The sequence below is a fragment of the Rhinopithecus roxellana genome, chromosome 9 (genome assembly GCF_007565055.1).
Source record: "Rhinopithecus roxellana isolate Shanxi Qingling chromosome 9, ASM756505v1, whole genome shotgun sequence".
Lineage (NCBI taxonomy): Eukaryota > Metazoa > Chordata > Mammalia > Primates > Cercopithecidae > Rhinopithecus > Rhinopithecus roxellana.
Genome location: NC_044557.1, coordinates 103,047,265 through 103,069,602, shown reverse-complemented (window position 1 = coordinate 103,069,602; position 22,338 = coordinate 103,047,265). Strand labels below are relative to the sequence as shown.

The following is a 22,338-nucleotide window of genomic DNA, read 5'->3' as shown; positions in this document are numbered from 1 at the left end:
GTGCTGCTAGCCCCGCCCACCGCGCTCCAGGCCCCACCACCCGGAAACTGTCCCGGCCGCCGCGGGCTCCTCCCACCCCGCCCTGAGAGCCCGGGCGGGCCGCTACACGCCTTCTCTTTCCTACATCTGGTCCAGTCGGTCTTCCTCCGGCGCCGGCCCTCGCCGAGCTAGCTGGCCATGGAGGGTAATGGCCCCACTGCCGTCCACTACCAGCCGGCCAGCCCCCCGCGGGACGCCTGTGTCTACAGCAGCTGCTACTGGTGAGGGGGCGCGGGCGCAGCCTCTGGGTCTCCCAGGCTCCCGGGGCGCGAGTCGCAACCAGGCCCCGCCTCTTCCCGGCCCCTCCTCGGGGGCGCTCCCGGCCTCTACCGGCGGGTTCTACAGTTCTGCGGGAGTAGGGAGCGGGAATGGCAGCTCTTGTCTCTTGAGTAGAGCGTGGGCTATTGGATGGGGTTGGGAATTCGTCCGGAATCCTAGGGTGGATAGTGCATTACCTGTGCCTGGCGCTTGTCGGTTGGATTTGCTCAGCAGATCTCTGCTTCGGGGCTAGGAAGGGTGAAGCTCTGAAAACCTTTGGAAGTTACTCTGCTGAAGCATGTGGAAGTTACTCTGCTGAAGCATGTGGGGTTTCAGACTGAGGCGAAGGTCATTTTAATTTTGGAAGAGAATGGAATCACAGAGATTTGGGATAACTTCCCAAGGTCACCCAGCTAATAGCAGCCAGGAATCCAGTTCAGGCTCTCTGGCACCAGAAACCATGATCTTAACCATGTTGTCATTTTAATAATGGTTACATTCACCCAGCACTTGCTATATGCCACGCGTTGTTCTGGGTGATTTAGGTAAACTAAATCACTGAGTATCACAATAACCCTAAGAGGTAGGTATTGTTATCCCCAGTTTAAAGATGAGAGCACTGAAGCACAGAGGGCTGCAAGTAATTTGCGCAGGGCCACGTCGCTTGTGAATGGAGGAGTGGGGATTTACAGGCAGAGTCTGGCCCCGGAATCCATGCTCTGCACCCCTGTCCTAGGCCACCTCTGCAGCTGAAGCACCGCCCCTGCCTTGGTCCTTTCTCATTCCCATGCCTACTCTTTCCTGAGTAATGGTTTCTTCCCCAGCTTCTAGTCTTTGCACAGGAAACCTCAGTGCTATCTAAAACTACCCCTCCCCCTTCTGCTTGTCACTAAACCAATGCCACCGAACATTTGTTCGGCCCTGATTGCATGTCAGGCTCAGTAGCAGGTGCTTCCATCGATGTCCATGAGGTAGCTTCTTTTACTATCGTTATCCTCATTTTACTCATAAAAAGAGTGAGCCACAGAGAGGCTGTTGTGTGCCCCCAGATCACACATCTAACAAGTGGTGGTGCTGAAACTGGAACATCTTCGTGATTCTGAAGTTCATGCATCTTAACTACTGCCCTCTTTTTCTGTCCTGCCTCTCTTCTAAATCCCGTTAGTTCTCCTCCCTAATGTCCATTGTTGTATTCATTCATTCAATAAATGTGTATTAGGCACTTGGAGTATGTGGCACACTTCTGGGCACTGGAGATACAGCAGTGAACAGGATCGACAAATTCCCTCATGGATCCCTTGGTTCTTGTATTTTGATGTGAGAAAAGCAGATAAGGCCCGGTGCGATGGCTCACGCCTGTAATTCCAGCACATTGGGAGGCTGAGGTGGGCACATCACTTGAGGCGAGAAGTTTGAGACCAGCCTGGCCAACATGCAGAAAGCCTGCCTCTACTAAAAATACAAAAATTAGCCAGGTGTGGTGGCACACGCTTGTAATCCCAGCTACTCGGGAAGCTGAGGCAGGAGAATCGCTTGAACCTGGGAAGAGGAGGTTCCAGTGAGCCAATGCCACTGCACTCCAGCCTGGGAAACAGAGCGAGACTGCATCTCAAAAAAAAAAAAAAAAAAAAAAGGCAGACAAAAACAAGTAAACCATGTTTGGGTGGTGGTAAGTGCTGTGAGAAAAATAAGATAAAGGATGGTGGCTTATTTTCTATTAGGATATTTTGAGAAGACATTGTTGATAAGGTGATATTTGAACAGAGATCTGAAAAAAGAGGGTGAGAGCTTTGCAACTATTGGAGGATGGTGATTTAAGCAGGGAGAACAGCAGGTCCAAAGGCTCTGAGAAGGAATCATGCTGTGAGTATGATAGGAACAGTGAGGAGACTGGTACAATTGGAGTATTGGAGTTAGAGCAGTCTTGTAGAAGAATGGTAAGAGCTGACCACTCTACCACAGGATTTCTCCGCCTAGGTTCGAGTGACATTTTGAGCATGATAATTCTTTGCTATGGGGGCTGTCGTGTGTATTGCAGGACATGTAGCAGCATCCCTGGCCTCTACCCACTAGATGCTGTTAGCACCCTAGCTCTAGTTGTGACAGCCAAAAATGTCTCCAGACATTGCTAAGTGTCCTGTAGGGGTTGGGGGGCAAAATCGCCTCTTGCTGAGAAATAGTGCTCTACCCTGTCTGAACACTTCAGGTGGGGACACTGCACTACTTTGGCTCCTGCAGCTTTGTGGGTTGTTTTTTTTTTTTTTTTTTTTTTTTTTTTTGAGACGGAGTCTCAGTCTATCACCCAGGCTGGAGTGCAGTGGTGCCATCTTGGCTCACTGCAACCTCTGCCTCCCAGGCTCAAGCCATTCTCCTGCCTCAGCCTCCCGAGTAGCTGGGACTACAGGCACCTACCACCATGCCCGGCTCATTTTTGTACTTTTAGTAGAGATGAGGTTTCACTACATTGGCCAGGCTGGTCTCGAACTCCCGACCTCAGGTGATCCACCCGCCTCGGCCCCCCAGAGTTCTGGGATTACAGGCGTGAGTCACCATACCCGGCCATCCTGCAGGTTTTTAAACTTGAAATGAGTGCCTCCTGTCTACTTCTGTTAGCTTCCGTCATGTTAGCTTCCAGATGTTACTTATGCTTCAAGACCCTGCTTAATGATAATAGTGGCAGTCGGTATTTGTTTGGGACTGTGTCGTCGGCAGAGCATTTCTGATTCTGACTTGTTTTGTGTTTTTCGAACAATTGTGGAGTGCCTGCTTTGTGCCAGGGATCCCCATCATCTGCATACATCTGTGACCTCAGCTCATCTCTGGGAACCCCTGCAGCATCCCAACCTTTCTGCTACCAAGATGATCAGCTAACAGCTTGGAGCAAATCCGCAGCCCGCCCGCCACCCACCCTTCCTTCCTCCCTCCCTCCTCCCTCCCTCCCTCCCTTTTTTGAGTCACTTATGCTTTGTTTAGAGTCTAAAGAACATTTCAGATATTATCCAATCACATATTTTGTTTGGATTTTGATGTAACGATCCACAGCTCTTTTTTCTTTTTTTTTTTTTGAGTCATTTATGCTTTTGTTTAGAGTCTAAAGAACATTTCAGATATTATCCAATCACATATTTTGTTTGAGTTTTGATGTAATAAAAATCTTTCTTTCCCTTCCAACTTTTATTTCAGATTTGGGGTTACATGTGCAGGTTTGTTACATGGGTAAAATGCATGTCTTGGGGGTTTCGTGTACAAATTGTTTTGTCACCCAGATAGTGAGCATACTACCAGATAGGTAGTTTCTGATCGTTACCCTCCTGTCACCTTGTACCCTCAAGTAGGCCCCGTGTCTACTGTTTCCTTCTTTGTGTCCACGTGTACTCAAGGGTTAGCTCCCACTTATAAGCAAGAACATTCGGTGTTTGCTTTTCTGTCCCTGTGTTAATTCACTTGGGATATTGGTCTCCAGCTCCATCCATGTTGCTGCAAATGACATGAGTTTGGTTCTTTGTCATTGCTGTGTAGTATTCCATGGTGGAATATATGTACTACATTTTTCTTGATCCAGTTCACCATTGATAGGTACCTAGGTTGGTTCTATATCTTTGCTATCATGAATATTTGTCATTGCTGTGTAGTATTCCATGGTGGATGATATATACCACATTTTTCTTGATCCAGTTCACCATTGATAGGTACCTAGGTTGATTCTATATCTTTGCTATCATGAATAGTGCTGTGATGAACATATGTGTGCATGTGTCTTTATGGTAGAAGGATTTATATTCCTTTGGGTATATACCCAGTGATGGGATTGCTAGGTCGCATGGTTGTTCTGTTTCGAGTTCTTTGATAAATTTCCAAACTGCTTTCCACAGTGGCTGAACTAATTTACATTCCCACCAGAAGTGTATAAGCATCCCCTTTCCTGCACCACCTTGCCAGAATCTGTTATTTTTTGCCCCCCCTTTTTTTTTTTAAAGACAGGATCTCACTTTGTCACCTAGGCTTGCAGTGCAGTGGCATGATCATGGCTCACTGCAGCCTCACCTTCCTGGGCTTAAGTGATCCTCTCACCTCAGCCTCCTGAGTAGCTGGGAGTATAGGTATGCGCCACTGCTTTTTTGACTTCTTAAATTATTTTTATTTGTTTATTTTTATTCTTTTTTTTTTTTTTTTTGAGACAGATTCTCACTCTGTCATCAGGCTGGAGTACAGTGGTGCAATCTCAGCTCATTGCAACCTCCGCCTCCAGGGTTCAAGCGGTTCTGCCTCAGCCTCCTGAGTAGCTGGGACTACAGGCACGCACCACCACACCCAGCGAATTTTTGTATTTTTAGTAGAGACGGGGTTTCACCACGTTGGCCAAGATGATCTCGGTCTCTTGACCTCGTGGTCTGCCTGCCTCGGCCTCCCGAAGTGCTGGGATTACAGGCGTGAGCCACCGTGCCCGGCCTATTTATTCTTTTTTTTTTTTTTGACACAGAATCTCACTCTGTCTCCCAGACTGGAGTGCAGAGGTGCGATCATGGCCCACTGCAACCTCGACCTGGTGTCAATCAATCCTCCCACTTCAGTCTCCCGAGTGACTGGGGCTACAGGTGTGCACCACCATGCCCAGCTAATTTTTATGTTTTTTGCAGAGTGGGGTTGTGCCATGTTGCCCAGGCTGGTCTTGAACTCTTGGGCTCAAGCAATCTTCCTGCCTTGGCCTCCCGAACTGTTGGGATTACAGATGTGAGCTACTGCACCTGGCCTGACTTTAGTAATAGCCATTCTGACTGGAGTGAGATGGTATTTCATTGTGGTTTTGATTTGCATTTCTCTAATGACTAGTGCTGTTGAGCATTTCTTCATATGCTTGTTGGCTGTGTGCATGTCTCTTTTTCCTTTTTTTTTTTTTTTTTTTTTTGAGATGGAGTCTCACTCTGTTGCCCAGCCTGGGGTGCGGTGGCTCAATCTCGGCTCACTGCAACCTCTGCCTCCCGGGTTCAAGTGATTCTCCCAGCTGAGCCTCCAGAGTAGCTGGGATTACAGGCGTGTACCACCATTCCCAGCTAAGTTTTTTATTTTTATTTTTTAATTTTTTATTATTATTTTTTTTTGAGACGGAGTCTCGCTCTGTCACCCAGGCTGGAGTGCAGTGGCCGGACCTCAGCTCACTGCAAGCTCCGCCTCCCGGGTTTACGCCATTCTCCTGCCTCAGCCTCCCGAGTGGCTGGGACTACAGGCGCCCACCACCTCGGCCCGGCTAGTTTTTTGTATTTTTTTAGTAGAGACGGGGTTTCACCGTGTTAGCCAGGATGGTCTCGATCTCCTGACCTCATGATCCACCCGTCTCGGCCTCCCAAAGTGCTGGGATTACAGGCTTGAGCCACCGCGCCCGGCCAAGTTTTGTATTTTTAATAGAGATGGTGTCTCACCATGCTGGCCAGGCTGGTCTTGAACTCCTGACCTCAAGTGATCCGTGCGACTTGGCCTCCCAAAGTACTGAGATTATAGGCGTGAGCCACTGTGCCTGTCTGTCTGCTTTTGAGAAGTTTCTGTTCATGTCCTTGGCCTATTTTTTAATGGGATTTTTTTTTGCTTGTTTATTTAAGTTCCTTATAGATTCTGGATATTAGACTTTATCAGAGCATAGTTTGCAAATACTTTCTTGCATTCCGTAGGTAGTCTGTTTTTTGTTTATGTTTTTTTTGAGACAGGGTCTCACTCTGTCACCCAGGCTGGAGCACAGTGGCACAATTACAGTTCACTGCAGACTTGACCTCCCAGGCCCAAGTAATCCTCTCACATCAGCCTCCCAAGTAACTGAAACAAGAGATGTGTGCCACCATGCCTGGTTAATTTTTTTTCCTTTTTGTGGAGACAGGGTCTCGCTGTGTTGCCCAGGCTCATCTTGAACTCTTGGGCTCAAGTGGTCGTCCTGCCTGGGCTTCCCAAGGTGCTGGGATTACAAGTGCAAGCCTCATAGCACCTGGCTATAGGTTGTCTGTTTACTCCATTGATAGGTTTTTTTTCCTGTGCAAAGCTCTTTAGTTTAATTAGGTCTCACTTGTCAATTTTTGTTTTTGTTGCAATTGCTTTTGGAGTCTTCATCATGAAATCTTTGTCAGGGCCTATGTCTGGAGTTGTATTTCCTAGGTTTTCTTCTAGGGTTTTATAGTTGTAGGTATTACATTTGAGTCTTTAGTCCATCTTGAGTTGATTTTTGTATATGGTGAAAGGAAGGGGTCAAGTTTCGATCTTCTGCGTATGGTTAGCCAGCTATCCCAGCATCACTTATTAAATAGGAAATCCTTTCCCCATTGCTTGTTATTGGACTTCGTTGAAGATCAGATGGCTGTAAATGTAAATATGCAGCTTTATTTCTGGGTTCTCTAACCTGTTCCATTGGTCTATGTGTCTGTTTTTGTACCAGTATCGTGCTGTTTTGGTTACTATAGCCTTCTAGTGTTCACAGAATGTGGCTCAGTCTGTCAAAGCCTAATTTCTTTTTTTTTTTAATTGGGGGTGGGGGTGGGGTGGTGGATGGAGTCTTGCTCTGTCTCCCAGGCTGGAGTGCAGTACAGTGACATAATCTCGGCTCACTGCAACCTCCATCTCCTGGGTTCAAATGATTCTCCTGCCTCATCCTCCCAAGTAGCTGGGACTACAGATGCACGCCACCACTTCTGGCTAAATTTTGTATTTGTAGTAGAGATGGGGTTTCACATGTTGGCCGTGGCTGGTCTTGAACTCTTGACCTCAGGTGATCCACCTGCCTCGGCCTCCCAAAATACTGGGATTACAGGTGTGAGCCCTCACGCCTGGCCCAAAGCCTAATTTCATCCATGCCATGCTACCTAAAAATGAAGCAAGGCATGAACAGCCCTGAGGATGGTCACCATCTTATGGAAGTAGACACTCTTTCAGTTCATCAGTCTTTGCCTTACCTGTCTCAACGCTCCATAAAACTAGGCTTAAAATATGGCAGTTGGACATATTTTTCTCCCATGGTTTTCTTTTTCTCTAAAATAACTAGGAAACCACAAGGGAAAAGTGATGGTTGTGGTTAAAAAAAAAAGAAAAGAAAAGAAAAGTTGGGAACGGGAAGATTGCTACTGATACTGACTACTTCATATGATATGTACTATAGATTAATAAAAATTTACTGACTGGGCCGGGCATGGTGGCTCACCCCTATAATCCCAGCACTTTGGGAGGCTGAGGCGTGTGGATCACCTGAGGTCAGGAGTTTGAGACCAGTCTGGCCAACATGGTGAAACGCTGTCTCTATTAAAAATACAAAAATTAGCCAGGCGTGGTGGCGGACGCCTGTAATCCCAGCTGCTCGGGAGGCTGAGGCAGGAGAATCACTTGAACCCAGGAGGTGGAGGTTGCAGTGAGCCGAGATTGTGTCACTGCACTCCAGCCTGGGTGACAGAGCGAGACCACCTTTAAAAAAAAAAAAAAAATTACGGACTGTTTTAACATCACATATGGCATATATATAGTAGATAAAATTTTCTTATTCTAAACATTCTAAGGCCAGGTTTGAAGAAGACAATTATCTGTCTAGCTTATAGAAGTTTTTGGGGAGTTTACCGCAAATATCTTCAAGAGCCTATAATGTACAAAATACTGTGCTAAGTGCTTGGAGGATGTGATGATAAATTAGAGCTTATAGGCCATGAGCAGAGACATACAAATCCATAAATGGCAAGCATCATAGAAGGCCATAAAAGATGCATGCAGAAAAGAAGAGGGAGTCATTAATTTGGAGGGATATGGGAAGAGGTATAGGTTGTAGTTTTTCTTTGTTCATTCCGCTCTAAGGGTGTGCTTAGAGTTAATACAAAGGGGCCAGGCGAGATGGTTCTCGCCTGTAATCCAGGCACTTTGGGAGGCTGAGGCAGGCAGATCACCTGACGTCAGGAGTTTAAGACCTCTGGTCACCTGAGGTCGGGAGTTCAAGACCAGCCTGGCCAACATGATGAACCCCTGTCTTTATTAAAAATACAAAAATTAGCTAGGCATGGTGGCACAAGCCTGTAATCCCAGCTACTTGGGAGGTTGAGGCATGAGAATCGCTTGAGCCAGGGAGGCAGAGGTTGCAGTGAGCTGAGATCGCACCACTGCAATCCAGCCTGGGTGACACAGTGAGACTTCATCTAAAAAAAAAAACGCATAAAAATAAAATCACAAAATTAGCCAGGCGTAGGAGCATGCACCTATAATCCCAGTTACTCAGGAGGCTGAGGCAATCTTGGCTCACTGCAACTTCTGCCTCCCAGGTTCAAGCAATTCTTCTGCCATAGCCTCCCAAATAGCTGGGATTATAGGCACCCACCACCACGCCTGGCTAATTTTAGTATTTTTAGTAGAGACGGGGTTTCACCATATTGGTCAGGCTGATCTCTTGGCCAGGCTGGTCTTGAACTCCTGATCTCGTGATCCGCCTGCCTTGGCCTCCCAAAGTGCTGGGATTACCGGCCCGAGCCACTATGCCTGGCCTCTGTCAAAGTTTCTTACCTTGTAAGTGACTGAGTTAGAATTTCAGCTGTATCTCAAGTTGCTGGACCCAAAACTCATAGAATATTGACATTTTATCAGTTATAAAATGCCTCCATGTACAAGCACTGCTGGGGAAGGTAATCACCTCTATGTGGAGAGGGGTTTACACACAGTATAGGTTGAATACCAGCTTGTTGGGATGTTTTAGAGGAGATTCAAACGTTAGCTAGTTGTTGGATGGCATGGTGTTTAAGGTCTTTTCCAACTTTTTGGTGTCATCATCAGTATTTTGTTCACATTTAAAAGACACATAGATGTTCTCTAATCTTGATTAAACAATTATTTTATTTCAGTGAAGAAAATATTTGGAAGCTCTGTGAATACATCAAAAACCATGACCAGTATCCTTTAGAAGAATGTTATGCTGTCTTCATATCTAATGAGAGGAAGATGGTAAGTTGGTGAGTGAGTGCAGGAAGAAAACAAGATTTAGCATGACATTAGAAGCTAAATTAAATTAAAAAAAGAAGCAAAATATAGCATGGGTGTAGTACTCTTCTGAAGTGTGCTTTATAAAATACAGCAGCATTTAAAAGTTTTCTTTTGAATGAGATTTTTTTCCTCACAAGGCATGATTGAGTTAGAAGAGTTGAGTCCCTTCTGTTGCCCAGGCTGGAGTGCAGTGGTGCAATTCTTGGCTCACTGCAACCTCCACTTCCCGGGTTCATCTCCTGCCTCAGCCTCCCGAGTAGCTGGGACTACAGGCATGTGCCACCACACCTGGCTAATTTTTGTATTTTTTAGTAGAGCTGGGGTTTTGCTATGTTGGCCAGGCTGGTCTCGAACTCCTGGCCTCAAGTGATCCTCTCGCCTTGGTCCCCCCAAAGTGCTGCGAGTACAGGCGTGAGCCACCATGCCCAGCTTAGTCCCTTATTTGAGGTAAGGAAATTTGTGATGGTCTACACAGATTAAGTCCCTTTTCTTTAGGCATTAATGTAGACCTGGTTTTTTGTTGTTGTTGTTGCTTGTCTTTTATTTTCTTTTTTGATACGGAGTCTCGCTCTATCGCCCAGGCTACAGCACAATGGCACGATCTCGGCTCACTGCAACCTCTGTCTCCCAGGTTCAAGGGATTCTTGTGCCTCAGGCTCCCGAGTAGCTGGGCCTACGGGTGCCCACCACCATGCCCGGCTAATTTTGTATTTTCAGTAGAGACAGGCTTTCTCCATGTTGGCCAGTCTGGTCTCCGACTCCTGACCTCAGGTGACCTGCCTGCCTTGGCCTCCCAAAGTGCTGGGATTACAGGCGTGAGCCATTGTGCCTGGCCATTTTTTTTTCTTTTTTTAAATTCAAGACGGAAGATGTAGACTTTTAAAAAATTGCTTAGATATGCATACTCTCAGTTTAAGTAAGGATTTGTCTCTGGAGTTTAAATAGAACTACAGTCAACTTATATAAAGAATTAGAAAAAGGAAGCCCTTCGTATTTTGTAAAACACATTTGCAGGCATCATCTCATTTGATCCCAGTGGAAGCCCTGTGAAGGCAGGCAAGGTTTGGACAACTTTCTTCATTTTATAGATGAGGAAATTAAGACTTAGGGTGGCCCTATGAATAATTAAATGGGAAAGCAAGACTTGATACCTGCAAGGACTTCTGATTCCTAGTTCAGATCCCTTTTCACTCTCCGAAGACCATCATACAATAATTTGTGCTCTTGAGAGCTTTCATTCTTGGGGATACTGAGAAGGATTTAGATTTCTTCCTCGTCACTCATTCCTTCACCTTGATTTTTGCATGCTTAAAAATACTTTGTTTCTCATGTATGTATTGCTTTAAAGAATTTAGTAGTAGCCAGGTACAGTGACATGTGTCTGTAGTCCCAGCTACTTGTGAGGTGGCTGAGGTGGGCAGATCACTTGAAGCCAAGAGTTCAAGGCTGCGGTATACTATGATGGCACCTGTGAGTAGCCATTGCACTCCAGCCAGGGCAGCATCGCAAGATCCCGTCTTGGCCGGGCGTGGTGGCTCACGCCTGTAATCCCAGCACTTTGGGAGGCTGAGGCGGGCAGATCACTTGAGATCAGGAGTTTGAGACCAGCCTGGGCAACGTAGTGAAACCCTGTGTCTATCAAAAAAAATATGTAAAAAATTAGCCGGCTGTGGTGGTACACACCTGTAATCCCAGCTACTTGGGAAACTGAGGCAGGAGAATCGCTTGAACCCGGGAGGCAGAGGTTGCAGTGAGCCCAGATTGTGCCACTGTACTCCAGCCTGGGCGACAGAGCAAGACTGTATCTCCAAAAAAAAAAAAAAAAAAAAAAAAAACTCCCGTCTCAAAAACAAAAAAGGGGAAAATAATTTAGTAGTGGTTTAACTGAAGGTATGGCTTATGAAATGTATTGTATTTTGTAGATACCTATCTGGAAACAACAGGCGAGACCTGGAGATGGACCTGTGATCTGGGTAAGACAGTTAATACAGAGAGTATTGATGCATCGTGACTTGTAACCCCTTAGTGTTCTGTATGTTTTGGTAAAGCATAAGTGACCTAAGCAGTAGATAAAGGCTGTGATAATTATTAATAAATTGACCTTTTGAGAATAGATGTTATTTGGTCTAAGGTAGAAACACTGTAGGCATATATATATATATATATATATATTTTTTTTTTTTTTTTTTTTTGAGGTGGAGTCTTGCTGTGTCGCCCAGGCTGGAGTGCAGTGGCCGGATCTCAGCTCACTGCAAGCTCCGCCTCCCGGGTTCACGCCATTCTCCTGCCTCAGCCTCCCGAGTAGCTGGGACTACAGGTACCCGCCACCACGCCCGGCTAGTTTTTTGTATTTTTTAGTAGAGACGGGGTTTCACTGTGTTAGCCAGGATGGTCTCGATCTCCTGACCTCGTGATCCGGCCGTCTCGGCCTCCCAAAGTGCTGGGATTACAGGCTTGAGCCACTGCGCCCGGCCGGCATATATTCTTTTAACTTTTTGTTTTGAAATTGTTATAGGAATGATTTTAAATGGTGGATATATTTGTGATCTCCTAGACTCTTACCATTTAGCACAGGAAGGAACTTTGGCTACACATTAGAATTATTTGGAGACTGTTAAAAATGTAGTTTTTGGCTGGGCACGGTGGCTCATGCCTGTAATCTCAGCAGTTTGGGAGGCCAAGGCAGACGGATCACTTGAGGCCAGGAGTTCCAGACCAGCCTGGCCAACACGGCGAAACCCCATCTCTAATAAAAATACAAATATTAGGCCAGGCGCAGTGGTTCACGCCTGTAATCCCAGCACTTTGAGAGGCTGAGGCAGGTGGATCACTTGAGGCCAGGAGTTCGAGACCGGTCTGGCCAACATGGCAAAACTCCATCTCTACTAAAAAAAATACGAAGATTAGCTGAGCGTGGTGGCACGCACCTGTAGTCCCAGCTACTTGGCAGGTTGAGGCAGGAGAATTGCTTGAACCCGGGAGGTGGAGGCTGCAGTGAGCTGAGATTGCGCCACTGCACTCCAGCTTGGGTGACAGAGAGAGACCCTGTCTCAATAAATAAATAAATAGTGTAGTTTTCTGGTTTAGTAAATCTAGAGAGGAGTTCAGGAGTTCGTGTTCTTGATGAACTCCCAGGTGAACATGACTGGCATTTGAAAAATACAGATCTACTCCCACCCCTTTATTTTTCAGGGAAGAAATAAACACAGAAGAGCAAAGTGAGTGGCTCAGAGTCGCATGGTCAGTGGCAGAACTGGGTCTCAGACCTGGGTCCTTTTTAGTACATATCTACATGTCACCTTAACCCGTTCCCCTAAAGAATGGAGGCCAGCGTTGGGCATGGTGGCTCATGCCTATGATCCCAGAACTTTGGGAGGCCGGGGTGAGTGGATCACCTGAGGTCAGAAGTTCGAGACCAGCCTGATCAACATGGTGAAACCCCGTCTCTATTAAAAATACAAAAATCAGCCAGGTGTGGTGGCGGGTGCTTGTAGTCCCAGCTACTTGGGTGCCCGAGGCAGGAGAATTGCTTGAACCTGGGAGGCAGAGGTTACAGTGGGCTGAGATTGCACCACTGCACTCCATCCTGGGCAATACAGTGAGACTTCATCTCAAAAAAAAAATCATTCCTATAATACTTTCTTTTTTAAAATTTTATTTATGTATTTATTTTTTTGAGGTGGAGTCTCTCGGCTGGAATGCAGTGGTATGATCTCGGCTCACTGCAACCTCTGCCCCCCAAGATTTAAGCAATTCCCCTGCCTCAGCCTCCCGAGTCACTGGAATTACAGGCGTGTGCCACCATACCTGGCTAATTTTTTTATTTTTAGTAGAGATGGAGTTTCGCCATGTTGACCAGGCTGGTCTGGAACTCCTGACCTCAAGTGATCTGTCCACCTTGGCCTCCCAAAGTGCTGGGATTACAGGCATGAGCCACTGCGCCCGTCCTCCTATAACAATTTCAAAACAAAAAGTTAAAAGAAAATATGCCTATAGTGCTTCTTAGACCAGATAACATGGAGCAGATGGTGGCATCTGTAGGTGACATCCCTGCTTCTAGCACAGTCAGTCTTTTCCTGGCAGCTGGGCAGACACTGAACCAGCTCAGAGAGTGAGGCTGCTGCTCAAGCCTGCATTCCTTGGCTCCTCATCTGTGCCATGAAGGCAATTTTGGGCCAACGCTTTTCCTTTGCAGTCCCTCAGCTGCCTAGTGTATAGGAATGTGGACCTGAACTTACCAGAAAGTTGTAAATAGTCATTGTTTATGCCTTTTCACAAGTTGTACCTTCTTTCTGGAAAGCTGTCCCCATCAGGCAAGATTCCGCAATGGGGTCCTTTCCTCTGTGAAACTCTCCTTGGCCATTGGGCTCCTGTCCTCTTCCTTTCTTGGTTGGCTTTAATTTTTTATTTTTATTTATTTATTTGTTTTTGAGACAGAGTCTTGCTCTGTTGCCCAGGGTGGAGTGCAGTGGCATGATCTCAGCTCAGGGCAACCTCCGTCTCCTGGGTTCAAGCGATTCTTGTGCCTCAGCCTCCCGAGTAGCTGGGGCTACAGGTGCACACCACCACACCCAGCTCATTTTTGTATTTTTAGTAGAGACAGGGTTTCACCATGTTGGCCAGGCTGGTCTCGAACTCCTGACCTCATGTGATCCACCTGCCTTGGCCTCCCAAAGTGATGGGATTATAGGCGTGAGCCACCATGCTCAGCCTTTGGTTGTCTTTTAAAAGGGTTGACCATTTACACACTAAGGCTTCTAGCAGCACTGTGAAGTAGACCAAGCTTGTCTAACCTGCAGCCTGTGGGCTGCATGTGGCCCAAGACAGCTTTAAATGCAGCCCAACACAAATTTGTAAACTTTCTTAAAACAGTATGAAATTTTTTTGTGATTTTTTTTTTTTTTCAAGCTTATCAGCTATCATTAGCGTATTTTATGTGTGGCCCAAGACAATTCTTCCAATGTGGCCCAGGGAAGCCAAAAGATTGGACATCCGTGAGTTAGTCACTCCGGTTATCTCCATTTTATAAAAGAGGAGACTGAGGCTGCCGAGGGGAAGGGCTGAGATTGGAACCAGGTGCTTACCTGCTCCTGCCTGCGTTGCTTTCCGCCTCTGATGTTCTCTATTCTCTACAATGTCCTGCAGCGGTTTACCTGGTTCCCACTCACTTCTCTGGGAACTTCTTGAGGGTGAGAACTTATCTTTTTCATCTTTGCATCTGCAGTTCAGCAGCATAGTCTTTCACATAGAATAGAGAGTGTGCGGTTCAAAAAAACTGATATGGGGCTGGGCACAGTGGCTCACACCCATAATCCCAGCACTTTGGGAGGCAGAGACAGGCAGATCACTTGAGGCCAGGAGTTCAAGACCAGCCTGGTCAACATGGTGAAACCCCATCTCTACTAAAAATACAAAAATTAGCTGGGCTTGGTGACGTGCCTATAATCCCAGCTATTGGGAGGCTGAAGTGGAAAAATCGCTCGAACCCCGGAGGTGGAGGTTGCAGTGAGGCAGGATCGTGCCACTGTACTCCAGCCTGGGTGACAGAGAGAGACTCTGTCTCAAAACACCACCACCACCAAAACATACCTGTAATATGAGTTAGAAGGTGCTAAGAGAGAAACAGAATTTGAGTAAGGCAGAGATTCTGGCAGGGGGTGGAAGAAGATGAACATTGATTCATGGGAAGAAAACCTTTAGCTGGAGCTTGTGTGGTGGGCAGAGGTAGAGAAGGTTGTTGCAGATGGAGGGGAATGACATGAGCAGGCCCAGTGGGAGGCAACGGTGGACTGTTTGGGGGCTTGGAGGGTAGGATGCATCTGGGGACGTCCAGAGAATAGGCATTCATTTTTTAATCTCTTTCTGTTTTGCTAAGATAGACTTAGAGCCAAAGACAGCACTCAGGCTTTTAAAGGCACAACATCCCTAGTCTTAAGTATTGTTCCTACCTCATAGGATTTATACAAGGCTCAAGTAGAATGATATTTGAGAAAGAAAGTGCCTTTTAAACTCTGAAATGTTGTGGAAATATAAGATGGTATTACTAATGTTCCTAGGTTGCGTTGATTTCACAGTGCTGTTCTCTGTGAGAGCATTTTTCTTTGGAAGAACTCAGCACCACATTGCTCATGTCCCTTGATCACCTCCCTGAAATCCCTTTCAGCTCATTGCCGGTGTTGGGCAGTTGCTTGAGTCTGAGAGTGAGGGTGAGAATTAACATCCACGCCGTGACAGAGCTGTGTGGGAAAAGCTGTCTTTTTCTTTCTCCTTTAGTGGCTACAGATGAAGGCTTGGCTAACTTCTTTTTTTAAAAAATAGTTTTTCCTTTCTTTTAATTGCAAAAGTGGTTCCAAACTAGAAATTAAAGTCCTCCTCCTCTCCAGGCTGACCCCAGAAGCCTGCTTTGTTATTAGTTTGGAGGACATCCTTGCAGACGTTTTCCTCTGCATTCGCGTGCATGCAAATGTACTTCTGAATGCGCGCGTATGTCTTTATATACAGGTAACTTTTAACAAATAGCAGGTGGGCCCGGCACGGTGACTCACACCTGTAATTCCAGCACTTTGGGAGGCTGAGGTGGGGGATCACTTGAGGCCAGAAGTTGGAGACCAGCCTGGCCAACGTGGTGAAATACCATCTCTACTAAAAATACAAAAATTAGATGGGCGTGGTGGCGGGCATCTGTAGTCCCAGCTACTCAGGTGGCTGAGGCAGGAGAATCGCTTGAACCCAGGAGGTGGAGGTTGCAATGAGCTGAGATCATGCCACTGCACTCCAGCCTGGGTGATAGAGCAAGACTCTGTCTCAGTAAAAAAAAAAAAAAAAATAGGTGGAGCTGGGTGCAGTGGCTCATGCCTGTAATCCCAGCACTTTTGGATGCTGAGGCGGGTAGATCACCTGAGGTCAGGGGTTCAAGACCAGCCTGGCCAGCATGATGAAACCCCATCTCTACTAAAAATACAAAAAAATTAGCTGAGTATGGTGTTGCTCACTTATAATCCCAGCTACTCAGGAGGCTGAGGCTGGAGAATTGCTTGAACCCGGCAGGTGGAGGTTGCAGTGAGCTGAGATCGTGCCATTGCACTTCAGCCTGGGTGACAGTAAGACTCCATCTCAAAAAAAAAGTTTCCTAAAGGTAAAATTGCAGGTTCAGAGGATGTGCATTTAATGACTATGAACATTTCCATTATTTATTTAACTTTCCCTATCTGTGGACATTTAATGTTTTCAGGGTGTTGTGTTTGCTTTATTTTATTTTACTATTATAAGGAGGGCTGTAGCAGTCTTATATCCTTTTTAGTGATAATGTATGTGCCTGAATACTGGGATTTCATCATTATGAAGTAACTTGGTTAACTTTAGCAACTTTTACTTCTAGGATTACCATGTTGTTTTGCTTCATGTTTCAAGTGGAGGACAGAGCTTCATTTATGATCTCGATACTGTCTTGCCATTTCCCTGCCCCTTTGATACTTATGTAGAAGATGCCTTTAAGTCTGATGATGACATCCACCCACAGTTTAGGAGGTGAGGACATTCAGGATGGATTTACTTATTTTCTGAAGTAAGACTTTGACGATTCCACAGAGGTTCTTTTTTTTGACAGTTGTTTTGTAACGATCTCGTCTGGCATCAGCATTGAGTTGATGTTTAAGGATGTATTTGCAACACAGGAGATTCAAAATGTTTTAAAACTTTAAAAGTTATCTATCATATAAAAGGTTGGCATTCTTTTAAAATTTTGTGTGTTGAGATCCCACACATTTAATTTCAAGCAGGTTGGGGATTTTTCTTATACTCTTTGTTTGGGGGTTTGTGGGGATACCTGGTGTCACCATTGAGAGGGCTGTGAAGGCAGCATCAGAAAATCATGCCCGTTGCCCTTGATACACAAATTGAGTAAATCAAGGCAACCAGACATGTTTTTGTGCCTTTGTCTTTCTGTTTCGGGTTTTAGTTGATCATTTCCTATGCTTCTCCAATAGGTAGTAAAGTTGCCTGTGTTACTAACCATACAGAAATGCTTGAGTAGTTTTGTGTATGTCATAGGAAATGAGTCCATATAAAAATTGAGTTAGAATTTCAAATGTGACACCTCCCTAATGTGAGTGTATATTGATTTGTCTGCAGGAAATTTAGAGTGATCCGTGCAGATTCATATTTGAAGAACTTTGCTTCTGACCGATCTCACATGAAAGACTCCAGTGGGAATTGGAGAGAGCCTCCGCCGCCATATCCCTGCATTGAGACTGGAGGTGAGCCAGGATGCCTTCTCAAAGGGGATTCTGATTGATCATGTACACATCAGCATTTTTCCTTAACGGAGGACAGAAATCAGGTCATTCTTTGAATAAAACTCCATGAATGAATCCCAGCACTTTGGGAGGCCGAGGCAGGCGGATACGAGGTCAGGAGATCGAGACCATCCTGGCTAACACGGTGAAACCCTGTCTTTACTGAAAATACAAAAAATTAGCCGGGTGTGGTGGTGGGCGCCTGTAGTCCCAGCTACTCAGGAGGCTGAGGCAGGAGAATGGCGTGAACCTGGGAGGCGGAGTTTGCAGTGAGCCGAGATTGGGCCACTGCACTCCAGCCTGGGCAACAGAGTGAGACTCCGTCTCAAAAAAAAAAGAAAAGAAAAAAAAAAACTCCATAAATAAGGAGGTCACAGGAAATACTACTTCTGTGTGCGTGTTAGATTCAGAAATCAAGGCACAGGGAATAGGACTGGAAGGCATAAGAACTTGTGGGAGACAAAGGGTGTTAAGGATCAGGAGCATGGCCCCTGCAACCTGCTGGATTATTGAATGTAGCTACTGCGGGGACACTGAACATCAGGAGACTCACATGCTTGTGTCATTTAACAGTGGGACTAGTAGCACCTTGCCATGGTAGGGTTTTGTGCTATCGTGAAAGAAATCCCCATTGCATCCTTATGATGTGTGAAATGTCACTTTGGCTATATAATAAAATCTGCATTAGAGGGAGGTGAGCGCTAGCAGGTTTTATTGTACCACTTGTCTCGTTTATGTGCTTTTAGGTATCAGTCCAGTTGATAATTTCCTGACATTTAAGAAGATAAAGATTCCTTCACCCTATTACTATTGTTTGGCATTCATATGAGTTTGAAGCATTATTTATGTTTGTAAGTAATTCTCAACATTTCCATTTAGGGGTGAGATCATCCCAACACCTAGAAAATACAGTCTGTGTGAAAGTGCTCTGTGAGCTCTGCAGCATGTCAGAAAAATAGGGCAGTAGTGTTACTACTTCAACAAGGGTCTGAGTGCGTTGGCTCATGCTTGTAATCCCAGCACTTTGGGAGGCTGAGGTGGGTGGATCACCTGAGGTCAGGAGTTCGAGACCAGCCTGACCAATGTGGTGAAACCCCGTCTCCACTAAAAATACCAAAATTAGCCAGGCGTAGTGGTTTGTGCCTGTAGTCCCAGCTCCTTGGGAGACTGAGACAGAATCACTTGAACCAGGAGGCGGAAATTTCTGTGAACCAAGATTGTACCGCTGCACTCCAGCCTGAGTGACAAGAGTGAGATTCCATCTAAAAAAAAGAAAAGAAGAAGAAAAAAATACTTTAACAAGGAAGAAAGTAAAAAATACATTTGGCATATTTGAGGGGACTAAGAGAGGGTTCAAACTCTGATTTTTGAGGCTCCCTATGAAAAGCTCTCATAATTTAAAAAATTTATATTGGAATTGCTTATTGGTATACAGAGCTGCTTCCTGACCTCAGTGTGAGAACTGGGGAAGCTCCCTGGTAAAGAGAGGGCTTGAGGGGTCTACCTTAGCATCTCCGGCAACCTGCTCTACAGGGCCTGGTCTCGGCACAGTGTGCCTTTAGCAGCTACCTGTTTCCCTTCGATATGTGAGCACCTAAGACAGAGCTTAGTGCATAGCAGGCATTTAGTGAACCCCTTGTCAGCCCTGGTCCGACTGGGGCGATTCCTTTGGTTTTCATGACTACTACTCATTGGATGCTATTTTGTACTGGGCTTTTGCCAGCCCAATTACTATATGGGCTGCAGAGGTGAGCACTGCCAGCCCAATTTTCTTTCTTTTCTTTTTTTTTTTTTTTTTTTTTTTTTTTGACTCTGTCACCCAGGCTGGAGTGCAGTGGCACGATCCCAGCGCACTGCAACCTCCACCTCCTGAGTTCAAGCAATTTTCATACCTCTTTATTTTTTTGAGACGGAGTCTCACTCTGTCGCCCAGGCGACAGAGTGCAGTGGTGTGATCTCTGCTCACTGCAAGCTCCACCTCCCAGGTTCATGCCATTCTCCTGCCTCAGGCTCCTGAGTAGCTGGGACTACAGGCGCCCGCCACCAGGCCCAGCTAATTTTTTTTGGTTGCATTTTTAGTAGGGATGTGGTTTCACCATGTTAGCCAGGATGGTCTCCATCTCCTGACCTTGTGATCCGCCCGCCTCAGCCTCTCAAACTGTTGGGATTATAGGCATGAGCCACCCCGCCCAGCCTCATCTGGCTAGTTTTTATGTTTTTAGTAGACATGAGGTTTTGCCATATGATCCGGGCTGGTCTTGAACTCCTGGCCTCAGGTGATCCTTCCACCTTGGCCTCCCAAAGTGCTGGGATTATACGGGTGAGCCACTGTGTCCAGCCCATATTAACTAACTAAAAATTAGCCAGGCATGGTGGTGCACACCTGTAATTCCAGCTACTCAGGAGGCTGAGGCAGGATAATCGCTTGAATCTGGGAGGTGGAGGTTGCAATGAGCCAAGATGGTACCACTGCACTCTAGCCTGGGTGACAGAGGGAGACTCTGTCTCAAAAAAAAAGAAAACCGACATGAAATTAATGCATGTTTTAGATACATACATTATTAGGTATGTTGGATTTAGTTATGGAATTGACTCATTTTTTTTTGTAATTAAGATAGGTTCTCAGTGTATTGCTCCTACCTTGGCCTCCCAAAATACTGAGATTGCAGGCATGAGCCACCACGCTGGCCAGGATTAACTCCTTTTTTTTTTTTTTCCAGACAGAGTCTCGCTCTGTTGCCCAGGCTGGAGTGCAGTGGCGCAATCTTGGCTCACTACAACCTCTCCCTCCTGGGTTCAAGCGATTCTCCTGCCTCAGCCTCCCAAGTAACTCAGATTATAGGCACCCACTACCACACCCGGCTAAATTTTGTACTGTTAGTAGAGATGGGATTTCACCACGTTGGCCAGGCTGGTCTCGAACTCGTGACCTTAAGTGATCCACCTTTCTCAGCTTCCCATAGTGCTGAGATTATAAGTGTGAGCCACCAAGCCTGGCTGCTTTTAATCTTTTTGAGTAAAGGTTCACAGTAGGCTTTCTTTTTTTTTTTTGAGACAAAGCCTTTCTTTGTTGTCCAGGCTGGAGTGAAGTGGCATGATCTTGGCTCATTATACCCTCGAACTCCCAGGTTCAAGCAATTCTCCTGTCTCAGCCTCCCAAGTAGCTGGGATCAGAGAGGCACGCCACTATACCCAGCTAATTTTTGTATTTTTAGTAGAGATGGGGTTTCACCATGTTGACCAGGCTGTTCTCTAACTTCTCACCTCAAGTGATCTGCCCACCTCAGCCTCCCAAAGTGCTGGGATTACAGGTGTGAGCCACCGTGCTTGGCTCAGAGCAGCCTTTCATCGAGGGCTAATTTAGCCCCTCTACTCTGACATGACCCTTTTGAGGACTCCACTGAATGCTGCATCTTAAGAGTTCTCTCCACTCTGGCTGGTGGTGACATGAATTATTTCTAGCCCTGTGGAAGTTCTGGGGATTATTAGACCCACTCCTTCCTGGTGCTTCTTTCCCTGGCCTCATGAGGTTTCGTTCCATAGAAGAGAAGATCAGTACTTAGCCAAAGACCCAGGGGGTCCCCTCTGCTGATCTCTGGAGCTCTGACTCTCTGTGTAGTCCCCTCTTCACTGACATTCTGTTTCCCTCAGTTTGGGTGTGTTTGTTTTGTCATGATTGGATTGAAGTTATACATTCAAGGCAAGAAAACCACAGAGGTGACTTTGAGCCCTTATCTATTTGACTCATTTTACCTACTTTTGGTCTTCTGCATTGTTTTATTGCTGTTAAACCAAAATTGTGTTTTCAGTGGACATTTTTTTTTCATATTTGTTTTAGATTCCAAAATGAACCTGAACGATTTCATCAGTATGGATCCCGAGGTAGGATGGGGCGCTGTCTACACACTATCCGAATTTACACATCGGTTTGGCAGTAAAAACTGCTAAACTTGGCCTCAAGATGTGGAACTGTGGAGAAATTCTAGGACATGAACAAGCTATCCCTTCATCGAGGACAGCAAACATTATGGTACAGTTGGCTTGGAATTATGTCTTTCTCTTTTCATTTGATTGAGTGGAAATCTGACTGAATACAAATATGAATAACAACATAAAAACTTTTGTTTTGATATGTCAAATTGAAACTTGATATAGTGTGTACTTGCTAAGATATTCCTGTGGCTCATTTGTTAAAACATGAGGACTTAAGCCAGTAATCGTTTTTGTTCAGGTAGAGGTGTGGAGGTAGAGCCAGCCCCTCATGTCTGTTCTGGATGTTTTGTGTCTCTCCAGCTACATTGTAAGCTCCTTGAGGGCAGGGCCATGGCCCGTTGCTCTGTGAATCTCAAATGCCCATAAAAGGTGCCCATAAAATGTTTTCTTGAACATTTCAATGTGCTGTTGTTTGGAAAGGGGTACTATTGTGAGCTGAATCAGCAATAAGTATTAGTATTTTTGGACTATGGTATTGTTAAAAAGATTGCAGCCCTCTCAAATTTGAGTGTTACTTGGTTTATTTATTTATGACTTTAAATAAAATTGATTTAACATTTGTTTTGTTTTGAAGATTTTTGTGTCACCCTTGATGATCCGTAATACCTAAATATGCCTCAATTGTAGATGAGAACTAGGGCTTTAAAATATATTTATTACATGTGCCTTTTGGGAGACATCTTGATCATTTGGCTTTAATCATATCATTCCAAATGAAAGATATTTGGCATTACACTGGCATATAGTATCAGCTCTCATGTTTTCATGATTC

At 45.6% G+C, this 22,338-nt stretch overlaps 1 protein-coding gene across 2 annotated transcripts; it reads left to right on the top strand.

Annotated features, from left to right (window-relative positions):
* The first annotated feature begins 59 nt into the window (after positions 1-59).
* On the top strand, positions 60-22,125 carry WDYHV1 (WDYHV motif containing 1). Of its 2 annotated transcripts, XM_010363887.2 has the most exons (7): positions 75-260; positions 9,141-9,240; positions 11,202-11,252; positions 16,658-16,806; positions 17,410-17,534; positions 18,320-18,424; positions 21,412-22,125. In XM_010363887.2, the coding sequence occupies exons 1-6, from the start codon at positions 178-180 to the stop codon at positions 18,400-18,402; spliced, it is 591 nt and encodes a 196-aa protein (XP_010362189.1). In that variant the 5' UTR covers positions 75-177; the 3' UTR covers positions 18,403-18,424; positions 21,412-22,125. The 2 variants fall into 2 exon arrangements, with proteins under 2 accessions (XP_010362188.1, XP_010362189.1); XM_010363886.1 differs by lacking the exon at positions 18,320-18,424 and having other exon boundaries at positions 60-260.
* Positions 22,126-22,338: the final 213 nt, after the last annotated feature.